Below are 27,964 nucleotides of genomic sequence, written 5' to 3'. Positions count from 1 at the left end.
AGGCTCGCCTCGCAATTGAGACAAATACTGATTTAGATGATGACAAGGGGCAGTAAATTCCAAAGCTGGTATTTGCAAAGTGCCACAACGTCTAAGATTTAGGCTCCTGCGGTTAAAGCGAGGGATATTGCACTCTTCAGTGTTATTACCATCAGAAATGTCCTTGTAATAAATCAAATTTGTATTAATTGCGGATATAAATTTTCATTCACTTGAAATACCAGCTCGTTTAGGACTCCAACCAGTTCCAATATTGGCTTGTCCACCGAGTCTATTTGCATCCAATTGGATATTGTGGGATTTATCTATGTCGGTTTAATTTTTCTAATAAATCTCTTGAAATTACAACAATGAAGTGGATGCAGGGACTTCTCGCTAGCAGAGTTTATAAATCTGATCTCTGTTGAATTGGCTCTCAAAGAGAAGGCACGAGCACTAGGGCCTGGGGAGATTTGTACAAACTCATTATAGAAATAGCCTTATTTAGAATACCTGTCTCTTGAGATTGTGTTTGTGTCACTTATCATATCGTCAGCTCTTACAGTATATGGGTAATGACAAGGTCAGCAACGCTCACACTCTGAGGCATTGAGCTGAAAGCCTCCTCCACGTACAGTGCTAGTCATGTAGACTGTCTTCACCTGTAGAGAAAGCCTGTGTCATCCTGTCTCAGCCTCTCTCTAGTCCAGTCAGCAGTACTGTATGGCAGGCTGATGAAATCCAACTGGACAGGAAATGCTGTAGAGTTCAGCCTGAAGCAGGAAGAGCGCTAGGTGCTATATAGGGAAGGTGGCGTGTATCCAAGGTGGATACAGTACTTGTGGGGCAAAGAGTTTTTAGAATTTTAGATACCAAGGGAGAGCATTAAAGTACATTTGACAATTCAAAATAGAGCTGCTTGTTGATACTTCTCAGAAGTTTAGCGCAGCCTGAAAGTTGGAGAAAGAACATTTGCAGTACTCATGTGCCGTGTGCATTGGTAAAGGCCCTCCGGCGAAATAGTGTGAGCAAAATAGAGAGCTTTTCTCTTTTTTCCATTCGTATAAAAGCTGGATCGACTGACCTTGAGCGTCTAAAGAGATGGGCGGCCGAGAGAGAGATGACTTTCATTTATTTATGTTTAATGCTCTGACTGAAATATCAGGTCGGACCTCGTTTTAGACCACTTAACGCCTCTGGGGGGGGCATGCGGTGTCTCCATTAGAGAAGGCCATCTCCTGGCCCCCTCTGTCCCCCCTCCAAAACCCTCAAGGGGAGAGAGGGGGAGTCAGATGGCATTCTAATACCTCTGGCTGCATTCTAATGGACCTAGGCTACTGGAACTACAGAGGCTGATGGGATTCCGAGGCAATTACTACCCACCTGCAAATGAGAAATTCTCATTCTCAGTAACAGGTTCCCTGGGCAGCGTCCCCTTAGATTTTTGTTATCTGCTGCTGATAGTTGGTGAGGAGGCTGGGGCATTTCACTCAGGAGTTGTTAGTGAGGAATAGTCAGGAAAGGTTGGTATTGCTTCTGTGTTTTGGTGGAAAGTTAGCTCTCGCCAAAGACCGCAGGGGCCAATGCCAGCCTCGCAGATCCCGGTATCACAGCGCCATCTCAAGGCTGGCAAAATGCTTGGCACCCCCACTGATCACCCTGGCATAGCAAACGGTACATACGCTGCACCCTCGCAGCCCCCCATAAAGCCCAGTGATCACAACACAGAGGGGGACTGATATGCGCTGTTGGGAGTGGATAGCCCCTAGTGAAGGCTTCACCAAGGTCTCTCTGTTACTGCCAGCTGGGCGCTCGCAAAGCATCGTTCACACACACACTCTTTGTCGACCCATACAGCTGGAGCGCTGCGGAAAAGGAGCATTAGTGAGGGAGAGAGACAGGTCTGAAACGCTACGTTTTTGCCTGATTAAGCTTGTAGAGGAAAAAGAGCAAAGTAGCAAATGGATCCCATTTGTAAACCCAATGTTTTTACTTAGGACTTCTATGAAGTCAATGGAAGCTTTCAGCTCAAAAGGAAAGGGAAAGGTCGCTGGAAAAGCAGACGTTCTTATTGGTCATCTGCCTCATCGGCCAGTTTGCGATTCTCAACAGTGAGCATCACCCCATAGAGATGCATATAATGATGCATATAATACTAGAGTGGCTGATGCCATTTAAAAAAAAATGTATTTAACCATTATTTAACCAGGAAGGGCTCATTGAGATTTAAAATATCTCTTTTTCAAGAGCGTCCTGGCCAAGATAGGCAGCACCAAGTCATTTAAAAAATTACAGACAAACAACATGAAAAACTACAAGTAATCTCGTAAAAACCATAGAATTCACAAGAGTATAACAAAATCAAAAACAGCAGGCCTCGCAGTGGTCTAGGGCACTGCATCGCAGCTGTGGCTGTGCCACCAGAGACTCTGGGTTCGCGCCCAGGCTCTGTCGCAGCTGGCCGTGACCGGGAGGTCCGTGGGGCGACGCACAATTGGCTTAGCATCGTCCGGGTTAGGGAGGGTTTGGCCGGTAGGGATATCCTTGTCTCATCGCGCACCAGCGACTCCTGTGGCGGGCTGGGCGCAGTGCGCCCTAACCAAGGTAGCCAGGTGCACAGTGTTTCCTCCAACATATTGGTGCGGCTGGCTTCCGGGTTGGAGGCGAACTGTGTTAAGAAGCAGTGCAGCTTAGTTGGGTTGTGTTTCGGAGGACGCATGGCTTTCGACTTTCGTTTCTCCCGAGCCCGTACGGGAGTTGTAGCGATGAGACTAGATAGTAATTACTAACAATTGGATACCACGAAAATAAAAAATAAAATAAAAAATAAAAAAAACAGCAAATTAAAAACATTGACAGGTCATGGAATCAGTCTCAAGATCATTCATCAGTGATTTAAAAATACCAATCGGGACAAGTTCTTCCAGTTTAAAAGTATTTTGTAAGGTGTTCCAAGACGATGGCGCAGAGTACATAAAAGCCCTTTTACCAAATTCAGTTCGGACATTTGGAACAGTTATCAGGATAAAGTCCAGTGAACGAAGAGAGAACCCACCACATTTTGGAACAATAAAAATGCCCAAATAAAAAGGTAGTAAACCCAAAATGGCTTTGTAAATACAAGTATACCAGTGCCTGAGCCTACGAGTGACTAGAGAAGGCCAGCCAACCCTGGTATACAAAGTGCAGTGGTGCGTAAGGGTTTTGTAGTTTAAAATAAATCTCAAAGTACCATGGGAAAGGGTGTCAATTGATCTACCCATCGTCTAGTAAAGGCATAAATGTAGCTGATACTAGCCTCGATCTGGCTTCAAAAGAAAAACAGGCCTTATTCCTAAAATAAAATCCCAATTTCAGCTTCTGGTTTTTTTTGCAAGTTGTTGAATATGCAATTTAAAAGAGAGGCTGTCATCAATTAAAATTCCAAGATATTTATATGAGGTTACAACCTCAATCTCCTTGCCCTGACAGGTAGTAATAGGTGAAAGGTTCAGAGGTCTATTTCCTGCTTTAGTTTAGTTTTGTCAGTATTGAGGATAAGCTTCAATTGACACAAGGTTTGTTGAACAGTATAAAAAGCAGTTTGCAAGGTCTGGAAAGCTTTTGTAAGAGACGAGGCACACCAGTAAATAACAGTATCATCAGCATAAAAATGAAGTTGCGCATTTTGGACATTGTTGTCTAAATCATTTATATAAATAGTGAATAAGAGAGGACCAAGTACAGAGCCTTGGGGCACACCATTAAAGACAGACAATTTAACAGACATAAGCCCATCAAATTGAGTGCACTGAGTTATCAGACAGATAGTTAGCAAACCATGCAACTGCATGCTCTGAAAGACCTACACTCTGCCTTAGTACAGCATGATCAACTGTATCAAAAGCCTTAGAGAGATCAATAAAAAGTGAGACGGTGCTGTTTTTTGCCAAGGGCTTCAGTGATATCATTTAAAACCTTCATAGCTGCTGTAATTGTGCTATGCTTATTCCTGAAGCCTGATTGATAAAATAGAGTTAGTAAATAAAAACTCTTTTAGCTGTTCACTCAAGTGTTTCAAGTATTTTCACCAGGGGTGACAACTTTGAGATTGGCCTATAATTATTTTAAACAGTTGGATCTCCCCGTTTAAAAGTGGTAGGACAAATGCTGATTTAGAGATTTTTGGCATTTCATTACATTCCAAGGTTAGATTGAACAGATATGTAAGTGGTTCAGCTATGAAATCAGCTGCCAAATTTAAATAGCAGGGATCCAAAAGATCAGGACCTGCAGGCTTTCTCTGATCTAAGGATTTCAGTGCTTTATGTACCACTTGCACTGAGAATGGCAAAAAGCTAAAAGTTTGACCAACTCTCACTGGTTCATCCACACAGGGTTGTACAGAGACAGAGGACACTGAATCAAACAGCCTACCAGATGATACAAAGTGCTCATTGAAACAATTCAGAATTTCAGTTTTGTCATATACAGCAACAGTCCTTCAAAACACATGACGGTAATTAATTAACTTTACTGTTACCAGACATAGACCTAATAGCCTTCCAAAACTTTCTAGGGTCATTCAGGTTATCAGTGGTAACATGCATAAAATATTCAGACTTGGTCTTCCTGAGAAGAAAAGGACACTTGTTTCGTAACTGCCTAAAAATAAGCCAATCAGCATCAGAACACAATTTCCTTGCTTTAGCCCAGGCTAGATTACGGTCGTGAATAGTACAAGACAGCTCAGAAGAAAACCATGGATTTCCCGCCCTTTAACCCTGAACCTGCAGAATGGGGCATGTTTGTTTATTATTTGGAAAAAACCATCATGAAAGAATTTCCAGGCAGTTTCCACATCAAGGATAAGCTCAATCTTTCTCCAGTCAAAATAAAACAAATCATGAAAGAAAGCCTGCTCATTTAAACACTTTAAATTTCTCTTACGAATCAAACGTGGGTTTGTCTTAGCAACCTTTTAGTATTTCTAACAGCACAATGGTCACTTAAATCATTACAAATAACACCAACCGCAGAATATCTACGTGGAACATTTGTCAATATCAAATCAATCAGGGTAGATTTATCTGGGCATTTAAGATTTGGGCGGATGGGTGAGCTAATCAACTGGATAAGATTCATAGAATTACAAAACATTTTTAAATCATCAGACACTGGCTTTAACCAACACGAGTTGAGATCACCATTCAAGATCATTTCACTGTAAAGAAGTTTAGACATAAGGTGCATCAAAGAAGAAAATGTATCACAGAGAGCAGAGGGGGGTCTATAACTGCCAATCACAGTTTTAGAGAGACCCTTTGAAACCTCAATATTCAAAGCAAGAAATTCCAACTGTTTACAAATAGTTTCAGACTTTGCCACACTTACAGGGAATTTAGTTTTTACATATATAGCCACACCCCTACCTTTCACTGTAACCACTTATACAAATATCCTTATCAAAAACAGACTTGCTGAGCCAGGTTTCAGAAAACACAATTGCATCAGTTGATTTAGCCCAAATCCTAACTCCATCAATATTTGACAACAGGCTGCGTAAATTTAAATGAAAAATACCAAAACCAGATCTTGATTTAAAATCAGAGTGGGTTTGCAGACCTTGCATATCAGAGCGAGGGTTAGGTTGCATGTTACCTGATATCAACAAAAGAAGAATAACTAGGCACCTCTGTTTAATAAACTTGCACCGCTTCTCTTTTTTAAGAAACCTACTGCAAGCGAATTCTACAAGTGAGTTTCCAGACAATACAAAACAGTCATTTAAAACCATTAGACTTTGGTAGTGACACATTCGTACTGTTCACATCATGCCACAAATACATCGGCACTTGGACGAGTGGACCGAGTGGAAAAAGAGTGAGTTCCTGCAGACAAAATGTCTAATGGATGGGAGAGCACATTGTCAGATGTACTCACCCAGCGACAATGTTCGTTTTCTCCCGAGTTCAGTAAAGTCAGTGCACAAAGCAATACCATGACAATTGTCATTTTCTCTGACAAATGTCAAAAATAGAGGCCAACGAAGGTAAGGGGAGAGAGGGACAGCGTGTATGTATGAGTCTGAATGTGAGTATTTGCGCGCCATATTGTATTTCTATGAACCAGCCCCACTCTCAATTATCTTTATCTCGCAGCATTCTGAATCCGCACCACAGCACTGTTTTGTAGGATGACAACCCTCAATGCTTGAACCTCCCTTGGCTCCTGTGTCGCCCCCGCAAGAAAACACAACAGTCCCCCCTTTCTGACAACCGCAATTAACGTCTACTCTACAGTCTCCCTCTGCAATGGAGGACTGAAGCTGAACTGGCCAGGCTTTAAGTATCCCATCCAGGCATACAGCAGACAGTCGAGCAACTCTCTGGGGCGCCTCCCTGGAATCGTCTGTTCGCTGCAGGCAAAAGCCGTGCCTGGGAAATTTTGTGGTGGTTCATCAGCATATTCCCTCTCTCTCGTGTGTGTGTGTGTGTGTGTGTGTGTGTGTGTGTGTGTGTGTGTGTGTGTGTGTGTGTGTGTGTGTGTGCCCTTGCTGCTGACATGGAGCCCCAGGAGATGGCATTAGCAGGGAGTGAAGGAGCGGGCCAGCAGGTATTTAAGGGTGTCCTTGTCTCCTAGAATCTCTCTCAGTTCACCACATCAACGCCCGGGACTGAGATCTCGGCCTGTGTTTACTTGGGAGTCTGTGTCCATGTTGTGGACAAGATGGGATATGACAGCAAAATATGCAGTGTGGCCTCTGTCTTGAATGAGAAAATGAGTTTTCTTGACTTGGCATTATGCAGGTGTCGTACTGTTTGTATGCAGACTAGATTTTATCTCTGCGGTCTATCTCGGTTTCATGAGGAGTTTTTCTGGATGGCTAGCCTGAAGTTAAGAATGACCAGAGCAGACCTGGGTTTAAATAGTAGGCTCAATCAAATCCATTAAAGTATTTCAAGTAAAACAAATGTTAGTTGTAAATGGATATGAAGGTATGGGCGGCAGGTAGCCTAGTGGTTAGAGCGTTGGACGAGTAACCGAAAGGTTGCAAGATCGAATCTCTGAGCTGACAAGGTAAAAATATTTTGTTCTGCCCCCAAACAAGGCAGTTAACCCACTGTTCCTAGGCCATCATTGGAAATAAGAATTTGTTCTTAACTGACTTGCCTAGTTAAAAAATGCTAAATAAATAAATGAATGATGTGAGAAGTGGAACTTTTCAATATGAGGCTGATTACTGTATGTACTGAGTGTATCGCTAACTGTGTTGCCCATAACCTTCCGGTGTTTTCCCTTTGTGGTCATCTCCAGTAACCTGACCTTCTCGTCTCTTCTTTTTATTGTGTTTGGTATGAAACCAGGAAATTGGCCAAGAAGCGCAAGGAGACTATGAGCAGCACGCGGCAGGAGATGACGGTGATGGTGAACTCCATGGACAAGAGCTACACGGAGCAGGGCACCAACTGTGACGAGGCCATCTCCTTCATGGACACCCACAGCCACACACTCAACGGGAGAAGTGAGTGTCCAGCACCAGGGCATTGTGGGTTGGTTGGTGGGTGGCTGGGGAGTCTAGAGGGCTTTTCACACTACTGAGCTCAACCTCAATTTGCAGATACAGCGTTTAAATAAGGATTGTCGGTCTCAGATCTTAATGCGTAAATTTCCAAAGCTGTCCAAATGCTCTTAATCTTTGTTTCTGATCCTGAGCCTTCCTAAACCCTGCTTACCTAATGATCCATCTCTTTCTAGCCTTTTATTTCCCTCCTATTGCCTCTATGGAGATCCTGTGTTGACACACGGACACTGGCTCTAGGTCCTACAGGTCCTGTCCCCTGTGTACCCCAAACAGCACTAACCCCAATGGGCTCAGTAGATCCACCCCAGCTGGCCTTGCTTCTCACCCCAGGGACAGCTGTCCCTGGCTGGGATACAATCCCCTAATCCCCCCCACCAACAATGCATGCTGGGTCAGCAGGTCTCATCACCGTATGATATTCCCCTTTTACCCCCCTCTGCATCCACATGCCCCACCCCTCACCAGCTATAAGACATTAAGGCACCCCTTATTATGATGATATTTCTTAGACCTTGTATCTCTGTTTCTGGAGACTGTAGGCTAAGTAAGTCACAAACTGTGAAAACAGAGTTTTCTGTCTTTCTTTAAATTCTGAAGGCTAGGAGGTGCCAGGGTCAATAGCTATGTTTCTCTCCCCTCACCGCCACGTGTTCCTCTCCTCTGTCTGTCAAAGAAAAAGGGGACTGGAGCAAGAATGCGACTGCAAACATGTCTTTGATCGTTTGGCGTGCTTTTAATATTGCAGGAGTGAAACGCCATTTCTGCCTGAAAGGTCCGTCGGGCGTGTCGCCGGGCAGAGTGGATGGGCCCAGGAAATGTTGGATATTAATAAGTAAACATGCTCTCATTGAACGACAGGGCCATTCATCCGTGACCTTATCCCGCTGTCTATCACAATATCCTTGACTGACAGCTAGGCCACTGTACCCAACTTATCAAGGCAGCTGTGGAATGGCGACCGACAAACACGGCGACCAAAGCTCAGCATACTCCGCCGGCTTTATCAACCAACCGGCTGAACGTTATTGATTCGGCTGAAATATGTTGTATGAACACAGCGCGTTGTCTTACACAAACCAAAATACTGTCACTAAAAAACCATTAGCGTGTTTGTATCCATAAACTTAACCAGAACAGTACATTTTACATTTACATTTGAGTAATTTAGCAGACGTCTCAGGTTTTTGACATTAGTCCACTTGTTAAATTTACTGTGTCAGGGAACAGGCTGCATTGTTTGATTCCTTCAGATTTTCAAATCAGAAGTTTACATACACTTAGGTTGGAGTCATTAAAACTTGTTTTTCAACCACTCCACAAATGTCTTGTTAACAAACTATAGTTTTGGCAAGTCAGTTAGGCCATCTACTTTGTGTATGACACAAGTAATTTGTCCAACAATTGTTTACAGACAGATTATTTCACTTATAATTCACTGTATCACAATTCCAGTGGGTCAGAAGTTTACCAACAATAAATTGACTGTGCCTTTAAACAGCTTGGAAAATTCCAGAAAACTGTCATGGCTTTGGAAGCTTCTGATAGGCTAATTAACATAATTTGAGTCAAGTGGAGGTGTACCAGTGGATGTATTTCAAGGCCTACCTTCAAACTCAGTGCCTCTTTGCTTGACATCATTGGAAAATCAAAAGAAATCAGCCAAGGCTTCAGAAAATAAATTGTAGACCTCCACAAGTCTGGTTCATCCTTGGGAGCAATTTCCAAATGCCTGAAGGTACCAAGTTCATCTGTACAAACAATAGTGCGCAAGTATAAACACCATGGGACCATGGGGCCGTCATACCTCTCAGGAAGGAGACGCGTTCTGTCTCCTAGAGATGAACGTACTTTGGTGCGAAAAGTGCAAATCAATCCCAGAACAACAGCAAAGGACCTTGTGAAGATGCTGGAGGAAACAAGTACAAAAGTATCTATATCCACAGTAAAACGAGTCCTATATTGACATAACCTGAAAGGCCGCTCAGCAAGGAAGAAGCCACTGCTCCAAAACCGCCAAAAAAAGCCAGACTACGGTTTGCAACTGCACATGGGGACAAAGATCGTACTTTTTGGAGAAATGTCCTCTGGTCTGATGAAACAAAAATATAACTGTTTGGCCATGATGACCATCGTTATGTTTGGAGGAAAAAGGGGAAGTCTTGCAAGCCGAAGATCACCATCCGTGAAGCACAGGCTGGCAGCATCATGTTGTGGGGGTGCTTTGCTGCAGGAGGGACTGGTGCACTTCACAAAATAGATGGCTTCATGAGAGAGGAAAATGAGGTGGATATATTGAAGCAACATCTCAAGACATCAGTCAGGAGGTTAAAGCCTGGTTGCAAATGGGTCTTCAAAATGAACAATGACCTCAAGCATACTTCCAAAGTTGGGAAGATGGTATAAAGACAACAAAGTCAAGGTATTGGTGTGGCCATCACAAAGCCCTGAACTCAATCCTATTGAAAATGTGTGGGCAGAACTGAAAACGTGTGTGTGAGCAAGGAGGCCTACAAACCTGAGTCAGTTACACCAGCTGTCAGGAGGAATGGGCCAAAATTCCGCCAAGTTATTGTGGGAAGCTTGTGGAAGGCTACCCGAAACGTTTGACCCAAGTGAAGCAATTTAAAGGCAATGCAACCAAATACTAATTGATTGTATGGTAACTTCTGACCCACTGGGAATATGATGAAATAAATAAAAGCTGAAATAAATCATTCTCTCTATTATTATTCTGACATTTCACATTCTTACAATAAAGTGGTGATCCTAACTGACCGAAGACAGGGAATCTTTACTAGGATTAAATGTCAGGAATTGTGAAAAACAGTTTAAATGTATTTGGCTAAGGTGTATGTAAACTTCTGACTTCAACTGTGTACTATTACTTCTTCCTTCACTAATATATTGACCATTCTGTTTGACTGCTCTCTCTCTCGCTAAAAGCCATTTCCTCGCCCTCGTCATTCACCATGAAGACTAACACACTCAGCACGTCTGTACCCACCTCCTACTACCCAGGTAAAACTACCTCTTCAAACTCCTTTTAACACTAATACCACCTTCTTTGACCTCTTATGACCCTTGATCTCTGAGTGACCCCTTCAACTTTGACCTTTTAATGAATGGCCAATGCCGATCCAGGCGCCTTTGTTTGGTAAACGTTCTGCTTGATCTAACGGTGGCCTGCAAAACACTGTAATGATGCCTGTTCTCTTTTTGCCTGCAGTTTTAATTGCTCTATAGCGTTTGCACTTCAGCATTCTATTTCCGGCCCCTACTTGGGAGAACCATATTTAGCCATATTGGTAGATCGATTTGAAGTAATAATGAAATTCAATGGATTTTGTTGGACATGATATTAAACTGACTTAGTTATAATCTCTCATATTGTTACTTATGAGCTATTTATGCTGTTCTTCCATGGGGGTGGGGGGGGTTCTTTGCCTCTCTTGTTGACTGTAATAACAATTTACTGCTCTGCTATACTGCTGTCTCACCTGAGGGGAGAGCACGTCACCCTATTCACTGCTATATTCTCTCTTTTTTGTTAACCCCCTACTCTGCACTGGTTTTGCGGTGTGGGCAGATCCCTTTGTGCCAACCGCTATCTTGGGTGAGAAAACATTCTTTATTTTTTTCCTACAATACATTTCTTATGCTTACAGACCAACTAAGAGATAGCCTACTCTAAAATAGACCAGGTGCTGTGCATTTGAGGGAAGGGGAGGGGGAGAGAGAGAGAGAGAGTCAGAGTAATTTGGACTGTTTTTTTTCTTCCTGATAATGGCTTTCACACATTCATACCTGCCTGCTTTTCTTCTTTATGTCAGACCAGAAGGTTTTGTTTCTTTCTAATCAAGCTGAGGTTGGCTAATTCACTCCATCCCATCCGCATTCCGTGTCGTGCGTGTGACGTCACGTATGTCTATGACCTCTCATATGCATGGACAGACAATGTGGACTGGATGAGGGGGAGTGGCACAGCAAACAAACTGAAAACATGCATACAAACAGACAAAGTATTTCCCATCGCCATAGCAGAAAGAAGTTCCCATCGCCATAGCAGAAAGTAGTTCCCATCGCCATAGCAGAAAGTAGTTCCCATCGCCATAGCAGAAAGTAGTTCCCATCGCCATAGCAGAAAGAAGTTCCCATCGCCATAGCAGAAAGAAGTTCCCATCGCCATAGCAGAAAGTAGTTCCCATCGCCATATCAGAAAGAAGTTCCCATCGCCATAGCAGAAAGAAGTTCCCATCGCCATAGCAGAAAGTTGTTCCCATCCCCATAGCAGAAAGAAGTTCCCATCGCCATAGCTGAAAGAATTTCCCATCGCCATAGCAGAAAGAAGTTCCCATCGCCATAGCAGAAAGAAGTTCCCATCGCCATAGCAGAAAGAAGTTCCCATCGCCATAGCATAAAGACGTTCCCATCGTCATAGCAGAAACAAGTTCCCATCGTCATAGCAGAAAGAAGTTCCCATCGCTATAGCAGAAAGTAGTTCCCATCGCCATAGCAGAAAGTAGTTCCCATCGCCATAGCAGAAAGAAGTTCCCATCGCCATAGCAGAAAGTAGTTCCCATCGCCATAGCAGAAAGAAGTTCCCATCGCCAAAGCAGAAAGTAGTTCCCATCGCCATAGCAGAAAGTAGTTCCCAACGCCATAGCAGAAAGTTGTTCCCAACTCCATAGCAGAAAGTAGTTCCAATCGCCAGAGCAGAAAGAAGTTCCAATCGCCAGAGCAGAAAGAAGTTCCCATCGCCAGAGCAGAAAGAAGTTCCCATCGCCATAGCAGAAAGAAGTTCCCATAGTAGAAAGTAGTTCCCATCGCCATAGCAGAAAGAAGTTCCCATAGCAGAAAAAAGTTCCCATCGCCATAGCAGAAAGTTGTTCCCATCGCCATAGCAGAAAGTAGTTCCCATCTCCATAGCAGAAAGTAGTTCCAATCGCCAGAGCAGAAAGTAGTTCCAATCGCCATAGCAGAAAGAAGTTCCCATCGCCATAGCAGAAAGAAGTTCCTATCGCCATAGCAGAAAGTAGTTCCCATCGCCATAGCAGAAAGTAGTTCCCATCTCCATAGCAGAAAGTAGTTCTAATCGCCATAGCAGAAAGTAGTTCCCATCGTCATAGCAGAAAGTAGTTGCCATAGCAGAAAGTAGTTCCCATCGCCATAGCAGAAAGTAGTTCCCATCGTCATAGCAGAAAGTAGTTGCCATAGCAGAAAGTTGTTCCCATCGCCATAGCAGAAATTAGTTCCCATCGCCAAAGCAGAAATTAGTTCCCATCGCCATAGCAGAAAGTAGTTCCCATCGTCATAGCAGAAAGTAGTTGCCATAGCAGAAAGTAGTTCCCATCGTCATAGCAGAAAGTAGTTGCCATAGCAGAAAGTAGTTCCCATCGCCATAGCAGAAAGTTGTTCCCATCGCCATAGCAGAAAGTTGTTCCCATCGCCATAGCAGAAATTAGTTCCCATCGCCAAAGCAGAAATTAGTTCCCATCGCCATAGAAGAAAGTAGTTCCCATCCCCATAGCAGAAAGTAATTCCCAACCCCAAAGCAGAAATGAGTTCCCATTGCCATAGCAGAAAGTAGTTCCCAACCCCATAGCAGAAAGTAATTCCCATCGCCAGAGCAAAAAGTAGTTCCAATCACCAGAGCAGAAATTAGTTCCCAACGCCATAGCAGAAAGTAGTTCCCAACCCCATAGCAGAAAGTAGTGCCCATCGCTATAGCAGAAAGAAGTTCCCATCGCCATAGCAGAAAGAAGTTCCCATCGCCATAGCAGAAAGAAGTTCCCATCCCCATAGCAGAAAGTAGTTCCCATCGCCATAGCAGAAAGTAGTTCCCATCCCCATAACAGAAAGTAATTCCCATCCCCATAGCAGAAAGTAGTTCCCATCCCGATAGCAGAAAGTAGTTCCCATCGCCTTAGCAGAAGGAAGTTCCCATCGTCATAGCAGAAAGTAGTTGCCATAGCAGAAAGTAGTTCCCATCGCCATAGCAGAAAGTAGTTCCCATCCCCATAGCAGAAAGTAGTTCCCATCCCCATAGCAGAAAGTAGTTCCCATCGCCATAGCAGAAAGTAGTTCCCATCCCCATAGCAGAAAGTAGTTCCCATCGCCATAGCAGAAAGTTGTTCCCATCGCCATAGCAGAAAGTAGTTCCCATCGCCATAGTAGAAAGTAGTTCCCATCGCCATAGCAGAAAGTAGTTCCCATCCCCATAGCAGAAAGTAGTTCCCATCGCCATAGCAGAAAGTTGTTCCCATCGCCATAGCAGAAAGTACTTCCCATAGCAGAAAATAGTTCCCATCGCCATAGCAGAAAGTAGTTCCCATCGCCATAGCAGAAAGTAGTTCCCATCGCCATAGCAGAAAGTAGTTCCCATCGCCATAGCAGAAAGTAGTTCCCATCACCATAGCAGAAAGTAGTTCCCATCCCCATAGCAGAAAGTAGTTCCCATCCCCATAGCAGAAAGTAGTTCCCATCGCCATAGCAGAAAGTAGTTCCCATCCCCATAGCAGAAAGTAGTTCCCATCGCCATAGCAGAAAGTAGTTCCCATCGCCATAGCAGAAAGTAGTTCCCATCGCCATAGCAGAAAGAAGTTCCCATCGCCATAGCAGAAAGTAGTTCCCATCGCCATAGCAAAAAGAAGTTCCCATCGCCATAGCAATGACCATATAGAGAAGTGGCAAACATTGGAAAGCTCTCGGGCAAAGCTAAGGAATTATCCACTTTTGTCAATGTAACTATTGCCTAGCCGACCCTTGTCAACTCCTTCAGAACAATAATTGTCAGTTCCAACCCTTTCATTTAGAGAAACTTGCAGTTTCAATAACTTTGTCTTGGTAGGTTGTTTGTTGTGCAGCCAGATACATTAGACAACATACGCACACCACCTGTAGACATTTAAAATATTAACGTACACTAGAATGTATTTTCCTTTTAACCAGATTTACACCCTTTAGAGTAGTAGACAGAGCTAAAAAGCACAACAGTGTCTCAAGCAAGCATGGCATGGGTGATATTCTAGATGTTTCCCCAGGCAAGTCCCAATAGTTCACATTCACCGTTTACAGTACCTAGGAAAAGGGCAAGCTAGTGGTTTCACTTGTTTTCTAGAGAGGTTTTCAAACGTGATCAGGAGATGATTTACCACAGATGTAGGGTCTTAATTTGATCACTCTTTTGTTGCTGAGAATTTTCATAAATTTACAGAAATTCACTAAAAACCCACACTAACAAACAGTTATATTATGAGCATTGCTCTTTTCATGTAGCCTACTTTTGGCCAGATCAAGCAACATTATGGACTAAAGGTTCAAATCCTGTTGCTGCAGGATCATTCTGGCTTTGACAATATAGGTCAAGTTAGTTAAACTGATTTGGCAAATGTCAAATGAAAATGTTAAGTAAACAAAATGTTTTGGTTCTTTATCATGTAATTATCAGCATTGATTACAATTGAAATGGCCAATTCTAGGTGATTCCAACCAAATTAACACAACCCCAACTAAAGTGTCCCAAATCTAGCTTTCTGAGAGGTGTCCACCTGAACTGAATAGTTGCTTTGATCAGGACTCCCGGAATGGCAAAAAAATGTTGGTGCCTAGAAACAGCTAGAGAAAATTAAAACTGTGCAGGTGCTCATGCCTAAACGTTATATTGTTGCTTATACCCTGTTTCCTTTCTCTTCTTTTCTTCTTCACATTTAACCTGTTATGTCCTCTAATAAAGTGCCCATTAATGGTAAGTTGCCAGTCTGCCCTGTTTTCTCTGGGGTGAGGAGATGTGTGTGTGCCTCATGCTATTGAAAAGGGGCTTGCCTTGGGGGCTGCTCTCCCATCTTGTTGCCACGCATGCACTTGTGTTAGCGCATCTCACGCCCCCCTTCCTCCTGTGAAGCTATTAGCTAGCATGGCGGTCTGACTCCACCCTTGGACAGTGTTGCCTCATGCATATGTGGACTGTGACATAACCCCCCTTTGTTGAATGGGGGGTCTCACTGGGGGGTCTCACGCCTCTGACATTTTGTGTTAGGATTTTCCCGTTAGACGTAGTTACCAACCAAGGTAGCCACTTCATTTGATCGTGCACCCACGTCATCCATTCACCGCCGCCATTCCATCATTTGTGCAACCTTATTTTGCCATTGGTCAAATTCTGAGGATAGAAAGGATTTTATTGAGAAGTTAGCCACAAGCTAGCGTTATCAGAACTGAGGGCTATTCTAGCGTCAATAGAAATAAAGCCAGCTCTTTCCCCTCATAGAAAATAGATGTAAATAGAGATACTGGGCACCATCTATTGAAACATAGTGTTATAATACAAGATCCATTATGTTGTCTTCACCACGTTTTACAGCACTGAAATAACTAGTTGAGCACGACGTAGTTTATAAGTAACTCCTTTTCATTTCATGTTTTGTCATTGAATAACTTTATATTGTGACCTTGTATTCATCCATTATAATGTCAACAGTGTTTCCTTTCCTCTGTCTGTGGGGTTGTGCATCACCCCAGTCCTGACCAGTGTGTGTGTTTGTGTGTCCTTGTCCTTCCTCTGTGTTTCCAGATGAGAACCACACCATGACCAGTGACACCAGTAGTCTGGTCCAGTCCCACAGCCACTCCTATAAGAAGAAGAGGGAGGTGGCGGATGTTCCTCCCTACCAGACCGGTCAGCTCCACCCGGCCATCCGCGTGGCCGACCTGCTCCAGCACATCACCCAGATGAAGTGTGCCGAGGGCTACGGCTTTAAGGAGGAGTATGAGGTGAGAGCCCCAACTACCTGCCTGTCTGACTAGTGTAATGTCCCCCCTGTCCTCTCTCACATGGCACACAGTGTCCCCACAAACCACCATGTCCAGTATACACATATTCTACGTCACCAGTCTGTCTGTCTGTCTTTGTAGGCTCCCTCACTCTGAAACAAACCAAGCACACAGGTCCCTGTTTGTCTTTATTTTATTTTGTTTTTCCTTCTTTTTTGTGTTTCTTTGTTGCTTTTAATGCTTGCCTTCTTTCTTGGTTTGTTGTTTTTAATGCTTGCCTTCTTTCTTGGTTTGTTGTTTTTAATGCTTGCCTTCATTCTTGTTTTGTTGCTTTTAATGCTTGCCTTCTTTCTTGGTTTGTTGTTTTTAATGCTTGCCTTCTTTCCTGGTTTGTTGCTTTTAATGCTTGCCTTCTTTCCTGGTTTGTTGCTTTTAATGCTTGCCTTCTTTCCTGGTTTGTTGCTTTTCATGCTTGCCTTCTTTCCTGGTTTGTTGTTTTTAATGCTTGCCTTCTTTCCTGGTTTGTTGTTTTTAATGCTTGCCTTCTTTCCTGGTTTGTTGTTTTTAATGCTTGCCTTCTTTCCTGGTTTGTTGTTTTTAATGCTTGCCTTTCCTGGTTTGTTGCTTTTAATGCTTGCCTTCTTTCCTGGTTTGTTGTTTTTAATGCTTGCCTTCTTTCCTGGTTTGTTGTTTTTAATGCTTGCCTTCTTTCCTGGTTTGTTGTTTTTAATGCTTGCCTTTCCTGGTTTGTTGTTTTTAATGCTTGCCTTCATTCTTGTTTTGTTGCTTTTAATGCTTGCCTTCTTTCTTGGTTTGTTGTTTTTAATGCTTGCCTTCTTTCCTGGTTTGTTGCTTTTAATGCTTGCCTTCTTTCCTGGTTTGTTGCTTTTAATGCTTGCCTTCTTTCCTGGTTTGTTGCTTTTCATGCTTGCCTTCTTTCCTGGTTTGTTGTTTTTAATGCTTGCCTTCTTTCCTGGTTTGTTGCTTTTCATGCTTGCCTTCTTTCCTGGTTTGTTGTTTTTAATGCTTGCCTTCTTTCCTGGTTTGTTGCTTTTAATGCTTGCCTTCTTTCCTGGTTTGTTGCTTTTAATGCTTGCCTTCTTTCCTGGTTTGTTGTTTTTAATGCTTGCCTTTCCTGGTTTGTTGCTTTTAATGCTTGCCTTCTTTCCTGGTTTGTTGTTTTTAATGCTTGCCTTTCCTGGTTTGTTGCTTTTAATGCTTGCCTTCTTTCCTGGTTTGTTGCTTTTAATGCTTGCCTTCTTTCCTGGTTTGTTGTTTTTAATGCTTGCCTTCTTTCCTGGTTTGTTGCTTTTCATGCTTGCCTTCTTTCCTGGTTTGTTGTTTTTAATGCTTGCCTTCTTTCCTGGTTTGTTGCTTTTAATGCTTGCCTTCTTTCCTGGTTTGTTGCTTTTAATGCTTGCCTTCTTTCCTGGTTTGTTGTTTTTAATGCTTGCCTTCTTTCCTGGTTTGTTGTTTTTAATGCTTGCCTTCTTTCCTGGTTTGTTGTTTTTAATGCTTGCCTTCTTTCCTGGTTTGTTGTTTTTAATGCTTGCCTTCTTTCCTGGTTTGTTGTTTTTAATGCTTGCCTTCTTTCCTGGTTTGTTGCTTTTAATGCTTGCCTTCTTTCCTGGTTTGTTGTTTTTAATGCTTGCCTTCTTTCCTGGTTTGTTGCTTTTAATGCTTGCCTTCTTTCCTGGTTTGTTGCTTTTAATGCTTGCCTTCTTTCCTGGTTTGTTGCTTTTAATGCTTGCCTTCTTTCCTGGTTTGTTGCTTTCCTTCTCTTTTCTTTAGTGTTTAGATTCCTTGTTTGTTAGATGTTTCTGCATGGAGTTGCACTTTTGGTCTTTGTGAATGAACTTGTCATGAGCAATTAGTGCACAAAATGCACTAGTTCTGTGTCCACACACTCCTCCCGTTCCAATGTTTGTGTCACCACTGAATTTCTCTGGCTTAGTGTTTGGGCTCCTGCAGTTTGTTGACTGCACGCCACACTGCTTAGAATCTTACTGCCTCGTGGACACCATCCATTTAGTCTAGCAACACTAAACCGCCATGGTTTGAAAATGTGCCTTCTAAATCTTGAAAATCCTACACCACGCACACACATACACATTCAATAAACACACACACGTAAGGGGGATTTCTGAGACTGTGACTTTGTGTTAACGGCTGAGACCATTGCGAGCTGCCAGCGATGCCTAGTCTGTATCGGGAACGAACTAGCTGAGAACAGCGCTTCTCTCCAGAAGCTGATGACAGACCTAACGAATGTCACAGCAGTGTCTTATTCCCTCACCACTCAGCACATAGTGTGTGATTGTGGTGTTTCGTTTGTGTGTGGGAGTGTGCTTGAATGCACATATTTGTTTGTGTGTGTACATACAGTATACACAAGCTACCTCGCTCACCTTCCTACCCATCACAAGGGAGTTTCTACCTTTTTCAACGGAGGGTATTTACCTGTAATGAACTATCCACCAACCCCCCCCATCTTATCCTTTACTTTGCTATACCCACTACTTACACAATAAACGACACAGGAATCAAATCAATAATTCAAGCTCCAATACCCGGGCCCTGTGGTTTGGTGCTACCCTCAGGGCTCAATTCATTATGGATATGGATGGAAGGCTTAGGCTACTAGTGCAATAATACAGTATTGCCAGTCGGGGGGGAAAAAATAGTGTGGAATAATTTATGCCCCCCCCTTCCACCCCTCCATCTGAAAGTGCTTCACTTCACTGTTTTTAAAAAAACATTTTCTATCTTTCTATTTGCAACGCCTCTAAAAGTTAGAGACGTCGTTCTCTTTTCTTTTCCTGCTACCACTGTCTTCGGTGTAAATGGTCTAGACATGACGAGCCGAGCACCAAACTAAACTGATCAATTCTAATCTCTCCCCCGATTCCATGCTTCTTGTTATTCCATAACTTTGTCTATGGGAAAGATAAACCAGGTAAGCGAGTCCCCTTTTTGGTTTGATTGTGAAATCTGTTTTTATATCGTTGCTTTGTCGTAGTATTCTAGATGCAGCTAGCATACAACCTATAGCTCCTATCTTGTAGAGTTGGTTCCTGCGATATTGATCATAATTCTTTCTTTTATACCTGCTGTTCTGATGGCTACCCGGACTATTTGATTTGACCCCCCGTTTTTTTATACTGTTTATTATCTATTATCAATGTATAGTCACTTTACTGCTACCTACATGTACATATTACCTCAATTATCTCGACTAACCTGTACCCCCTCACATTGACTCGATACCGGAACCCCCTGTATATAGCTTCGCTACTTGTATTTTACTGTTGCTCTTTCATTTTTGCTTTAGTTTATTTAGTAAATATTTTTCTTAACTCTTGTTTTTCTGAAAACTGCATTGTTGGTTAAGGGCATGTAAGTAAGCATTTCACGGTAAGATCCACACACCTGTTGTATTCGGCGCATGTGACAAATAACATTTGATTTGATTTTGTCTCCAAAAACATGCATTTAAAATACTAGAAAACAACGTTTTTTTCTGCTCCAAATGAATCCCCTGTGGCCAGTGAGAATCAAAGAGCAGTAAAATGAGTGTCGTTCCGTCGACACAACAGCACGTACCAGAGGTCCCATCTAATGGAAGTGTTTGTAGACAAAACACACTCCGCATTCATCCCAGACACACAGTAAATGGGCCTGCTCCAGTTCAGGCCTGCCTCTTCTTCAAAGGCAAAAAACACATTTGATTTGTTTTGATGATAATGCAGTCAGAAGCCATTTGAAATGTTTACTCCTGAAAGGCTGTAACTGCTCCAGCTTGCCCTCTGGGTATGGTATGTTGCATTCAAAAACCAAAATATTAAGACTTGCAGATCATATTTAGTTGAAACCAATTGAGTTCCTGAGATCAACCTACTTTGTACCTAAATCAGCCATTAATATGCAGATTTTGCTGTGATCGTTATTCATGAATGGACCTTACTTTTCCTCCCTCGTATGCACCTCCCTAACCACTGCGCCATCTTACTCTGTAACACACTGTTCAACATCCAACTCGGTTTACCTTTCATGTCATCATAACACACTGTTTCTCTCCTCAGATTGGCTTCATACGGGCAGCATCTTCCAAGCATTATGTTAATTGCCGAAATGTGCCTTTGTATTTATGCCAGATTTTGCTACATACTGGTAAACACTTGAGAAGCGTTGTGTGGGGTAAAAACACAGTGGATCTGTTTTGATGCTGAAGCTTTGTCTAAGGCCCTACCACGTTTGGTGCCTCTGAGGAGTGTTTTCAGAGTCTCTGTGGCCCTGTAGTCAGTAGCGTTGAGGGTGAAATCACAAGGGGATTTTAGAATCAAAAGGGGTTGGTGTCGCACCTGAGTGAGAGACTGAACATCAACAGCCATTCAGAAGCTCCTTTGAGCCGCGGGAACAATGGCTTCCACACTGTTTGTTCACTCGCTTGTTTAGGATAAGATTTGGGATAAGAGAGCACTTTTGTTTGGATTCGGGCCCGTGAGAGTGGACCATAGATCTCATCTCCGTTGGTCTACTTCAATGAAAATCACCTGTGTGATGCTTTGAAAAAGTTTGAGACGGAAAAGTATGCAGGGCTTTGAATTCATTACTTGTTTTCCACCAATCACGTTAAGGCTTACTGGCAGGTGGTGGGAAAACCTGGCCAATGGAGAATTAGTATGATACTGCCAATGGGGTTAGATGAAGCCTGGGGCTGCCTCCTAACTATTTGACTTGTAATTCCCCCACATCTTGCAGCAAGGCTGCTATGGATGTTAATAATTCAATATTATACCTTTTATATTTAACTAGACCTTTTTTCATTAGCAGCCAATGTTTGGGTGATTATCAGGCTCAGAAAAAGCATGTTGTAGACTCTTAACATTTCTTGAAACCCAGTTTTGGGTTTTCCCTTGATCTCTACATTAGCATAGAAGTCTTACAAACACAGTAGACATTGTTGCAAAATCTATTATTTCTCTAAACTAGAGATCCAATATTACACCTGAACATGAAAAAATTCTAAAGTACAAATATGAATAGTTGCCAGCATTGGTGCATTTCACGTCACTTAATCATTTTTTTGTGTTCTCTAACTCTCCCCAAACTATTTTGACAATGTGAAATGATTTATTCTTGAAGCTCTTTTTTTTCCCTCTGACACCGCTCACCCCTGAAGTTTGACGGGTGTCTAAAGTAGTTTGCGGCAACGTTCTTCTCCCGCCCCTCCCCCCACCACACGCCAGTGTTGGACCACGGATCTCATTATAACACAGTTGAGAAAGAGCGCGAGTGAGAGAGAGAGAGAGAGAGATGAGCGTAAAGAAAGGTGCTCGTCAGTCATTCTATCACTCCTCTCCTCCCCAGGTTGCCTCGCTCGCCATGGCTGCTCTGTGTCACTTCCTGCACATGAAAAGACAGCTGTCTTGAAAGAAACATGGCATCGATGAATAACAAAACAGCGCCACTTTGAAAATCTAGAGAGGAGAAATGGAGAGAAAACAGAGGAAGACTAAGTGCCTCAACGTTGTCAATATGTGTTAAACTGTGTTTAATGTCTCTTTACTGCATCCAATTCTGAGGCATTCGAAGAGAGAAAAAGCAATCTGCATTCAAATATGGCCTGCCCTTCAAAGTGTCACTTGTAGTGGCGGTTTACAAGGCCTGCGACGGCAGGTTTCTCCCCATACCCAATGTGGCCGGTAAAAGGTCATGTGATAATGCTAGTCTTTTAAACTCCTTTCAAGGTGACGTCACAGCTTGTATACCTGATTCCCTTGTTCAAAGACGTCTTCAGGAAAATAAAAACTTGATTCCTCCTCTCTGATTTCTCCCTCATTCCTCATTTACTCAAACAGCTATGTAAGCTTTGCCAAAGACTGATTTCTGTCATCGATGACTGTTAAGAAATGGCATATTTTCTTAGGCAGTCACAGAAAATACCACAAATTTAAATGTTGTTATTTGATATCGAGTGGAAGTGCCATTTCTCTCATTACGTCTGGCACTCGGTGGTGTGGGCGGGCAGGGAGGGGGACGAAGACGACATCCGTGAGAGTGGGGCTCCTCGCCATGGGGACCAGGCTGCTTGCCATTATCCACTTGGAGCACTGATCAAGGCTTCTTGTCCTCTGAACGAGTTCTGTGTCATTTTATCATTGAGGGGAACAAGCGTGCGAGGGAGAGATATGGGGGGAGCAAGCGGCTTCCTTGGCCAAAAGAGGCTCCACTGCAGGCAATCAGAGCTAATCAGATCAGTTGTTTGATGGGGCTGAGAGAGGTATCGGAAGGAACGTTGGATGGATACGGCTAAATGACAATGCATCATTATGATCTATTTATACATTCTTGAAACCCATTGGAGAGGCAGCAGGCAGCTGGAGGAGACATTAACTTACAGGAGGAAGAGGCAGCTGGAGGAGACATTAACTTACAGGGGAAGAGGGAGCTGGAGGAGACATTAACTTACAGGGGAAGCGGCAGCAGGCAGCTGGAGGAGACATTAACTTACAGGGGGAAGAGGGAGCTGGAGGAGACATTAACTTACAGGGGGAAGAGGGAGCTGGAGGAGACATTAACTTACAGGGGGAAGAGGGAGCTGGAGGAGACATTAACTTACAGGGGAAGAGGCAGCAGGCAGCTGGAGGAGACATTAACTTACAGGGGAAGAGGCAGCAGGCAGCTGGAGGAAACATTAACTTACAGGGGAAGAGGGAGCTGGAGGAGACATTAACTTACAGGGGGAAGGGGCAGCTGGAGGAGACATTAACTTACAGGGGAAGAGGGAGCTGGAGGAGACATTAACTTACAGGGGAAGAGGGAGCTGGAGGAGACCTTAACTTACAGGGGAAGAGGCAGCAGGCAGCTGGAGGAAACATTAACTTACAGGGGAAGAGGGAGCTGGAGGAGACATTAACTTACAGGGGGAAGGGGCAGCTGGAGGAGACATTAACTTACAGGGGAAGAGGGAGCTGGAGGAGACATTAACTTACAGGGGAAGAGGGAGCTGGAGGAGACCTTAACTTACAGGGGAAGAGGCAGCAGGCAGCTGGAGGAAACATTAACTTACAGGGGAAGAGGGAGCTGGAGGAGACATTAACTTACAGGGGGAAGGGGCAGCTGGAAGAGACATTAACTTACAGGGGAAGAGGGAGTTGGAGGAGACATTAACTTACAGGGGAAGAGGCAGCAGGCAGCTGGAGGAGACATTAACTTACGGAGGAAGAGGCAGCAGGCAGCTGGAGGAGACATTAACTTACGGGGGAAGAGGCAGCAGGCAGCTGGAGGAGACATTAACTTACGGGGGAAGAGGCAGCAGGCAGCTGGAGGAGACATTAACTTACAGGGGAAGAGGCAGCAGGCAGCTGGAGGAGACATTAACTTACAGGGGAAGAGGCAGCAGGCAGCTGGAGGAGACATTAACTTACAGGGGGAAGAGGGAGCTGGAGGAGACATTAACTTACAGGGGGAAGAGGGAGCTGGAGGAGACATTAACTTACAGGGGAAGAGGCAGCAGGCAGCTGGAGGAGTCATTAACTTACGGGGGAAGAGGCAGCAGGCAGCTGGAGGAGACATTAACTTACAGAGGAAGAGGGAGCTGGAGGAGACATTAACTTACGGGGGAGGCAGCAGGTAGCTGCCTCACCAGCACCACTCCAGTGCTGATGTTTATTTTAATAATTAGTCCTAATTGCGTGTCCCGGTGCGAGATCAGAATGGCAAAAAACTAATATGATACATTTTTCATGAGGTGCTCTGCTCGGGCAGAGTAGGGTTTTATCAGCCCAGTGTCTATATGTGGTTGTTTTTATTCTATTTCATCTCATGTTATTTTTCGGGGGAACGTGTCCTTTAGAGGAGTATGTTGGTACAGTTTGTGCTGGACTGGTGTTCTACCTCGGTGAGGACGATTCTGATTGGCTTACAGCACCAGCGTAATGGGCACCTTTTCTGAAAAGGTTCCCAGAAGGCTATTTTCCTGCCTCCTTTCATGTCTAATAATGATGTGGATAGATATATATCTCTATTTTTAATAATGTGTCTCCTCTTTTGACCCGACAGGATCTGCCGCTGGGTTGTCATTTAAAGAGCTGACCTCCTAACCCTTTGGACCTTTCATGTCTTCTCTTTCTTTCTCTCTCTCAATTCAATTTAAGGGGCTTTATTGGCATGGGAACACACATGTTTACATTGCCAAAGCAAGTGAAATAGATAATAAACAAAAGGACAAACATTTAAATGAACAGTAAACACTCACAAAAGTTTTTTTTTAAATAGACATTTCAAATGTCATATGTCTATAAACAGTATTGTAATGATGTGCAAATAGTTGAAGTATGAAAGGGAAAATAAATAAACATAAATATAGGTTGTATTTACAATCTCTCTCTCTCTCTTTTTCTTTCTCCACAGAGCTTCTTTGAAGGACAGTCTGCACCATGGGACTCTGCCAAGAAAGACGAGAACAGGATGAAGAACCGATACGGAAACATCATTGCATGTGGGTACAAATGATATGTCACCCGTATTTGTTGTTGTCATTCAATCCCCTAATGGTTAGATATGGATTTGTGAACATTATTGTGAAAAATGTTATTGATATATTGTCTGTTATTGTAAAGCAACATAAAGATAGGATCATGAAAAATGTGTCTTGAAGCTATGATCCTCATTCCAAACCACGTTGAATGTGCATGTGGATACAACACAGGCGGTCCTAATTGACATGGCAATTATGAAAATGAGCCTTGACATGGCCTAGGGTTCCATCTTTCTCTACAGAACCATTTCACACATTTATTTTTTCCCCATCGGCCTACTCCGATGCACACACACACACACACACATACACACACACAACCCCATCAGTAATGAGGTGACCGCCCCAGTTATTTCCATGTCAATAAGATTCCTAACACTTCCTGTCCCTGCAAATGAGCAACCGACCAATCGCAGTGCTGCACATGGCGCAACAACCAATGAGCTGGAGGGCACTGACAGTTTTCTGCTGGTTATAATAATTAGTGAATAAATCATTCAGAGTACGTTAGCATCTCCTCTGTGCAATGGGAGAGAAAGAAGGAGATCAGAGAAGATCATTCTCCTATCAGTCATAATGAATTGTTATGACTAATGGAGAGACACTTGTTTCACAACCGAGCTCTGTCATGTGATGAATTTGATTAAGTAGAGTCACACGTCACAGTAGTTGCCCAAACTTCTCTGCACCTAACTGGTGATACAGGCTTTTACTGTGCCCAGATCCATCACTTTGAATCCCAACAACAATTAAGGTGAAACAATAACTGAAAACTGTAACTGAACAACTGAACAGCATAGTTATCTTACAAATAATTGTTGACTGGTATCCAAATGAATAGGGACTAAATCAACTTATTAACCCAGGAAAGACTTTGTTCTAGAGGGCATATGGGGCGGCAGCGTAGCCTAGTGGTTAGAGCGTTGGACTAGTAACCGGAAGGTTGCGAGTTCAAACCCTGAGCTGACAAGTTACAAATCTGTCGTTCTGCCCCTGAACAGGCAGTTAACCCACTGTTCCCAGACCATCATTGAAAATAATAATGTGTTCTTAACTGACTTGCCTGGTTAAATAAAGGTAAAATACAAATAAAAAAATGAAAATGAAATATGTTAGACATCAGCACAGTGGCTAGGTAGTTGTGCAGGAGTTGATGACCTTAAACTCGGTGGACACTCTCCTCCACAGGGATAGCCGACCTGTGTTTTCCTCTCGGTCTCATCAATATTACTAATGGGGCCTTGTTTTCTCGTCCTCTCTCTTGTTTTTTCTTTCTCTCTGTCCTGTCTTTATCCAGATGATCACTCCCGCGTCCGGCTGCAGGCTATCGAGGGAGAGCAGAGCTCCGATTACATTAATGCAAATTACGTGGATGTAAGTACAACACCAGCCTGGGCTTAGACATAAAGGTCAGCCAGTGTGTGTCTGTGCACACGCATAGCTCTCAGATGGAATGAGATGATGATCAGGCTCCTGCTTAAACCCACAATCCTCCTACCCGCTCTCCTCCTCTTCCCGCACACCATTCAGAAGTTTAGACACACCTACTCATTCCGGGATTTATCTTTATTTTTACTGTTTTCTTCATTGCAGAATAATAGTGAAGACATCAAAGCTATGAAATAACACATATGGAATCATGTAGTAACCAAAAAAGTTTTAAACAAATCAAGATTCTTCAAAGTAGCCACCCTTTGCCTTGATTACAGCATTGAACACTCGTGGCATTCTCTCAACCATCTTCACCTGGAATGCAATTCAATTCAAGGTGTGCCTTGTTAAGTTGTGTGCTTTAATGTGTTTGAGCAAATCAGTTGTGTTGTGACAAGGTAGGGGTGGTATACAGAAGACAGCCCTATTTGGTAAAAGACCAAGTCGGTATTATGGCAAGAACAGCTCAAGTAAGCAAAGAGAACTTTGAAAGTTTCTTCAAGTGCACAAAAACCATCAAGCGCTGTGATGAAACTGGCTCTTATGAGGACCGTCACAGGAAAGGAAAACCCAGAGTTACCTCTACAGCAGAGGATAAGTTCATTAGAGTTACCAGCCTCAGAAATAGCAGATAAATGCAAATAAATGCTTCACAGAGTTCAAGTAATAGACACATCTCAACATCAACTGTTCAGAGGAGACTGTGTGAATCACACATTCATGGTTGAATTGTTGCAAAGAAACCACTACTAAAAGACACCAATAGTAAGAAGAGACTTGCTTGGGCAAAGAAACACGAGTAATGGACATTAGACCATTGGAAATCTGTCCTTTGGTCTGATGAGTCCAAATTTGAGCTTTATGGTTCCAACTGCCGTGTCTTTGTGAGACGCATGTGGAAGGAAGATCTCCGCATGTGTGTTTCCCACCGTGAAGCATGGAGGTGGTGTGATAGTGCTTTACTGGTGACACTTTCTGTGATTTATTCAGAATTCAAAGCACACTTAACCAGCATGGCTACCACAGCTTTCTGCAGCTATATGCCATCCCATCTGGTTTGTGCTTAGTGGGACTATCATTTGTTTTTCAACCTTTCTAGGACTCCCCGCAATAGCCAGTGAAAGTGCAGGGCGTCAAAACAGCAAAAATCTCATAATTAAAATTCCTCAAGCATACAAATATTTCACACCATTTTAAAGATAAAATTCTCATTAATCCAGCCACAGTGTCTGATTTCAAAAAGGATTTACAGCGAGAGCACCACAAACAATTGTTAGGTCACCACCAAGCCACAGAAAAACACAGCCATTTTTTCCAGGTAAACAGAGAAGTCACAAAAAGCAGAAATAAAGATAAAATTAATCACTAACATTTGATGATCTTCATCAGATGGCACTCATATGACTTTGTTACACAATACTTGTATGTTTTGTTTGATAAAGTTCATATTGTCACGCCTTGGTCTTAGTATTTTGTGTTTTCGTTATATATTTGGTCAGGCCAGGGTGTGACATGGGTTTATTGTTGTATTTCGTATTGGGGTTTTGTAGTATTTGGGATCGCGGCTGATTAGGGGTGTTGTATAGGCTTTGCTGCCTGAGGCGGTTCTCAATCAGAGTCAGGTGATTCTCGTTGTCTCTGATTGTGAACCGTATTTAGGTAGCCTGGTTTCGCTTTGT

General features: G+C 43.1%; 1 protein-coding gene across 50 annotated transcripts in view; it reads left to right on the top strand.

Annotated features, from left to right (window-relative positions):
- Positions 1 to 27,964, top strand: part of LOC118382678 (receptor-type tyrosine-protein phosphatase mu) — a 321,821-nt gene that overhangs the window by 250,271 nt on the left and 43,586 nt on the right. For 44 of the 50 annotated variants that reach the window (XR_008105268.1, XR_008105127.1, XR_008105158.1 and 41 more), the window contains 6 exons: positions 7,326 to 7,483; positions 10,487 to 10,561; positions 11,130 to 11,156; positions 16,113 to 16,312; positions 24,728 to 24,815; positions 26,152 to 26,228. Coding sequence is in view for 1 of the 50 variants with exons in the window: in XM_052503964.1 (XP_052359924.1) it covers positions 7,326 to 7,483; positions 10,487 to 10,561; positions 11,130 to 11,156; positions 16,113 to 16,312; positions 24,728 to 24,815; positions 26,152 to 26,228 (625 nt within the window). In the remaining 49 variants the exon portion in view is untranslated. The remainder of the gene's footprint in view (positions 1 to 7,325; positions 7,484 to 10,486; positions 10,562 to 11,129; positions 11,157 to 16,112; positions 16,313 to 24,727; positions 24,816 to 26,151; positions 26,229 to 27,964) is intronic. The other 6 variants (XR_008105321.1, XR_008105331.1, XR_008105349.1 and 3 more) reach the window with 2 other exon arrangements.

Source organism: Oncorhynchus keta, chromosome 4 (genome assembly GCF_023373465.1).
Source record: "Oncorhynchus keta strain PuntledgeMale-10-30-2019 chromosome 4, Oket_V2, whole genome shotgun sequence".
NCBI classification, from domain to species: domain Eukaryota; kingdom Metazoa; phylum Chordata; class Actinopteri; order Salmoniformes; family Salmonidae; genus Oncorhynchus; species Oncorhynchus keta.
Note: the sequence above shows the minus strand (reverse complement) of the source record. Positions and strands in the feature narration are given on the sequence as shown.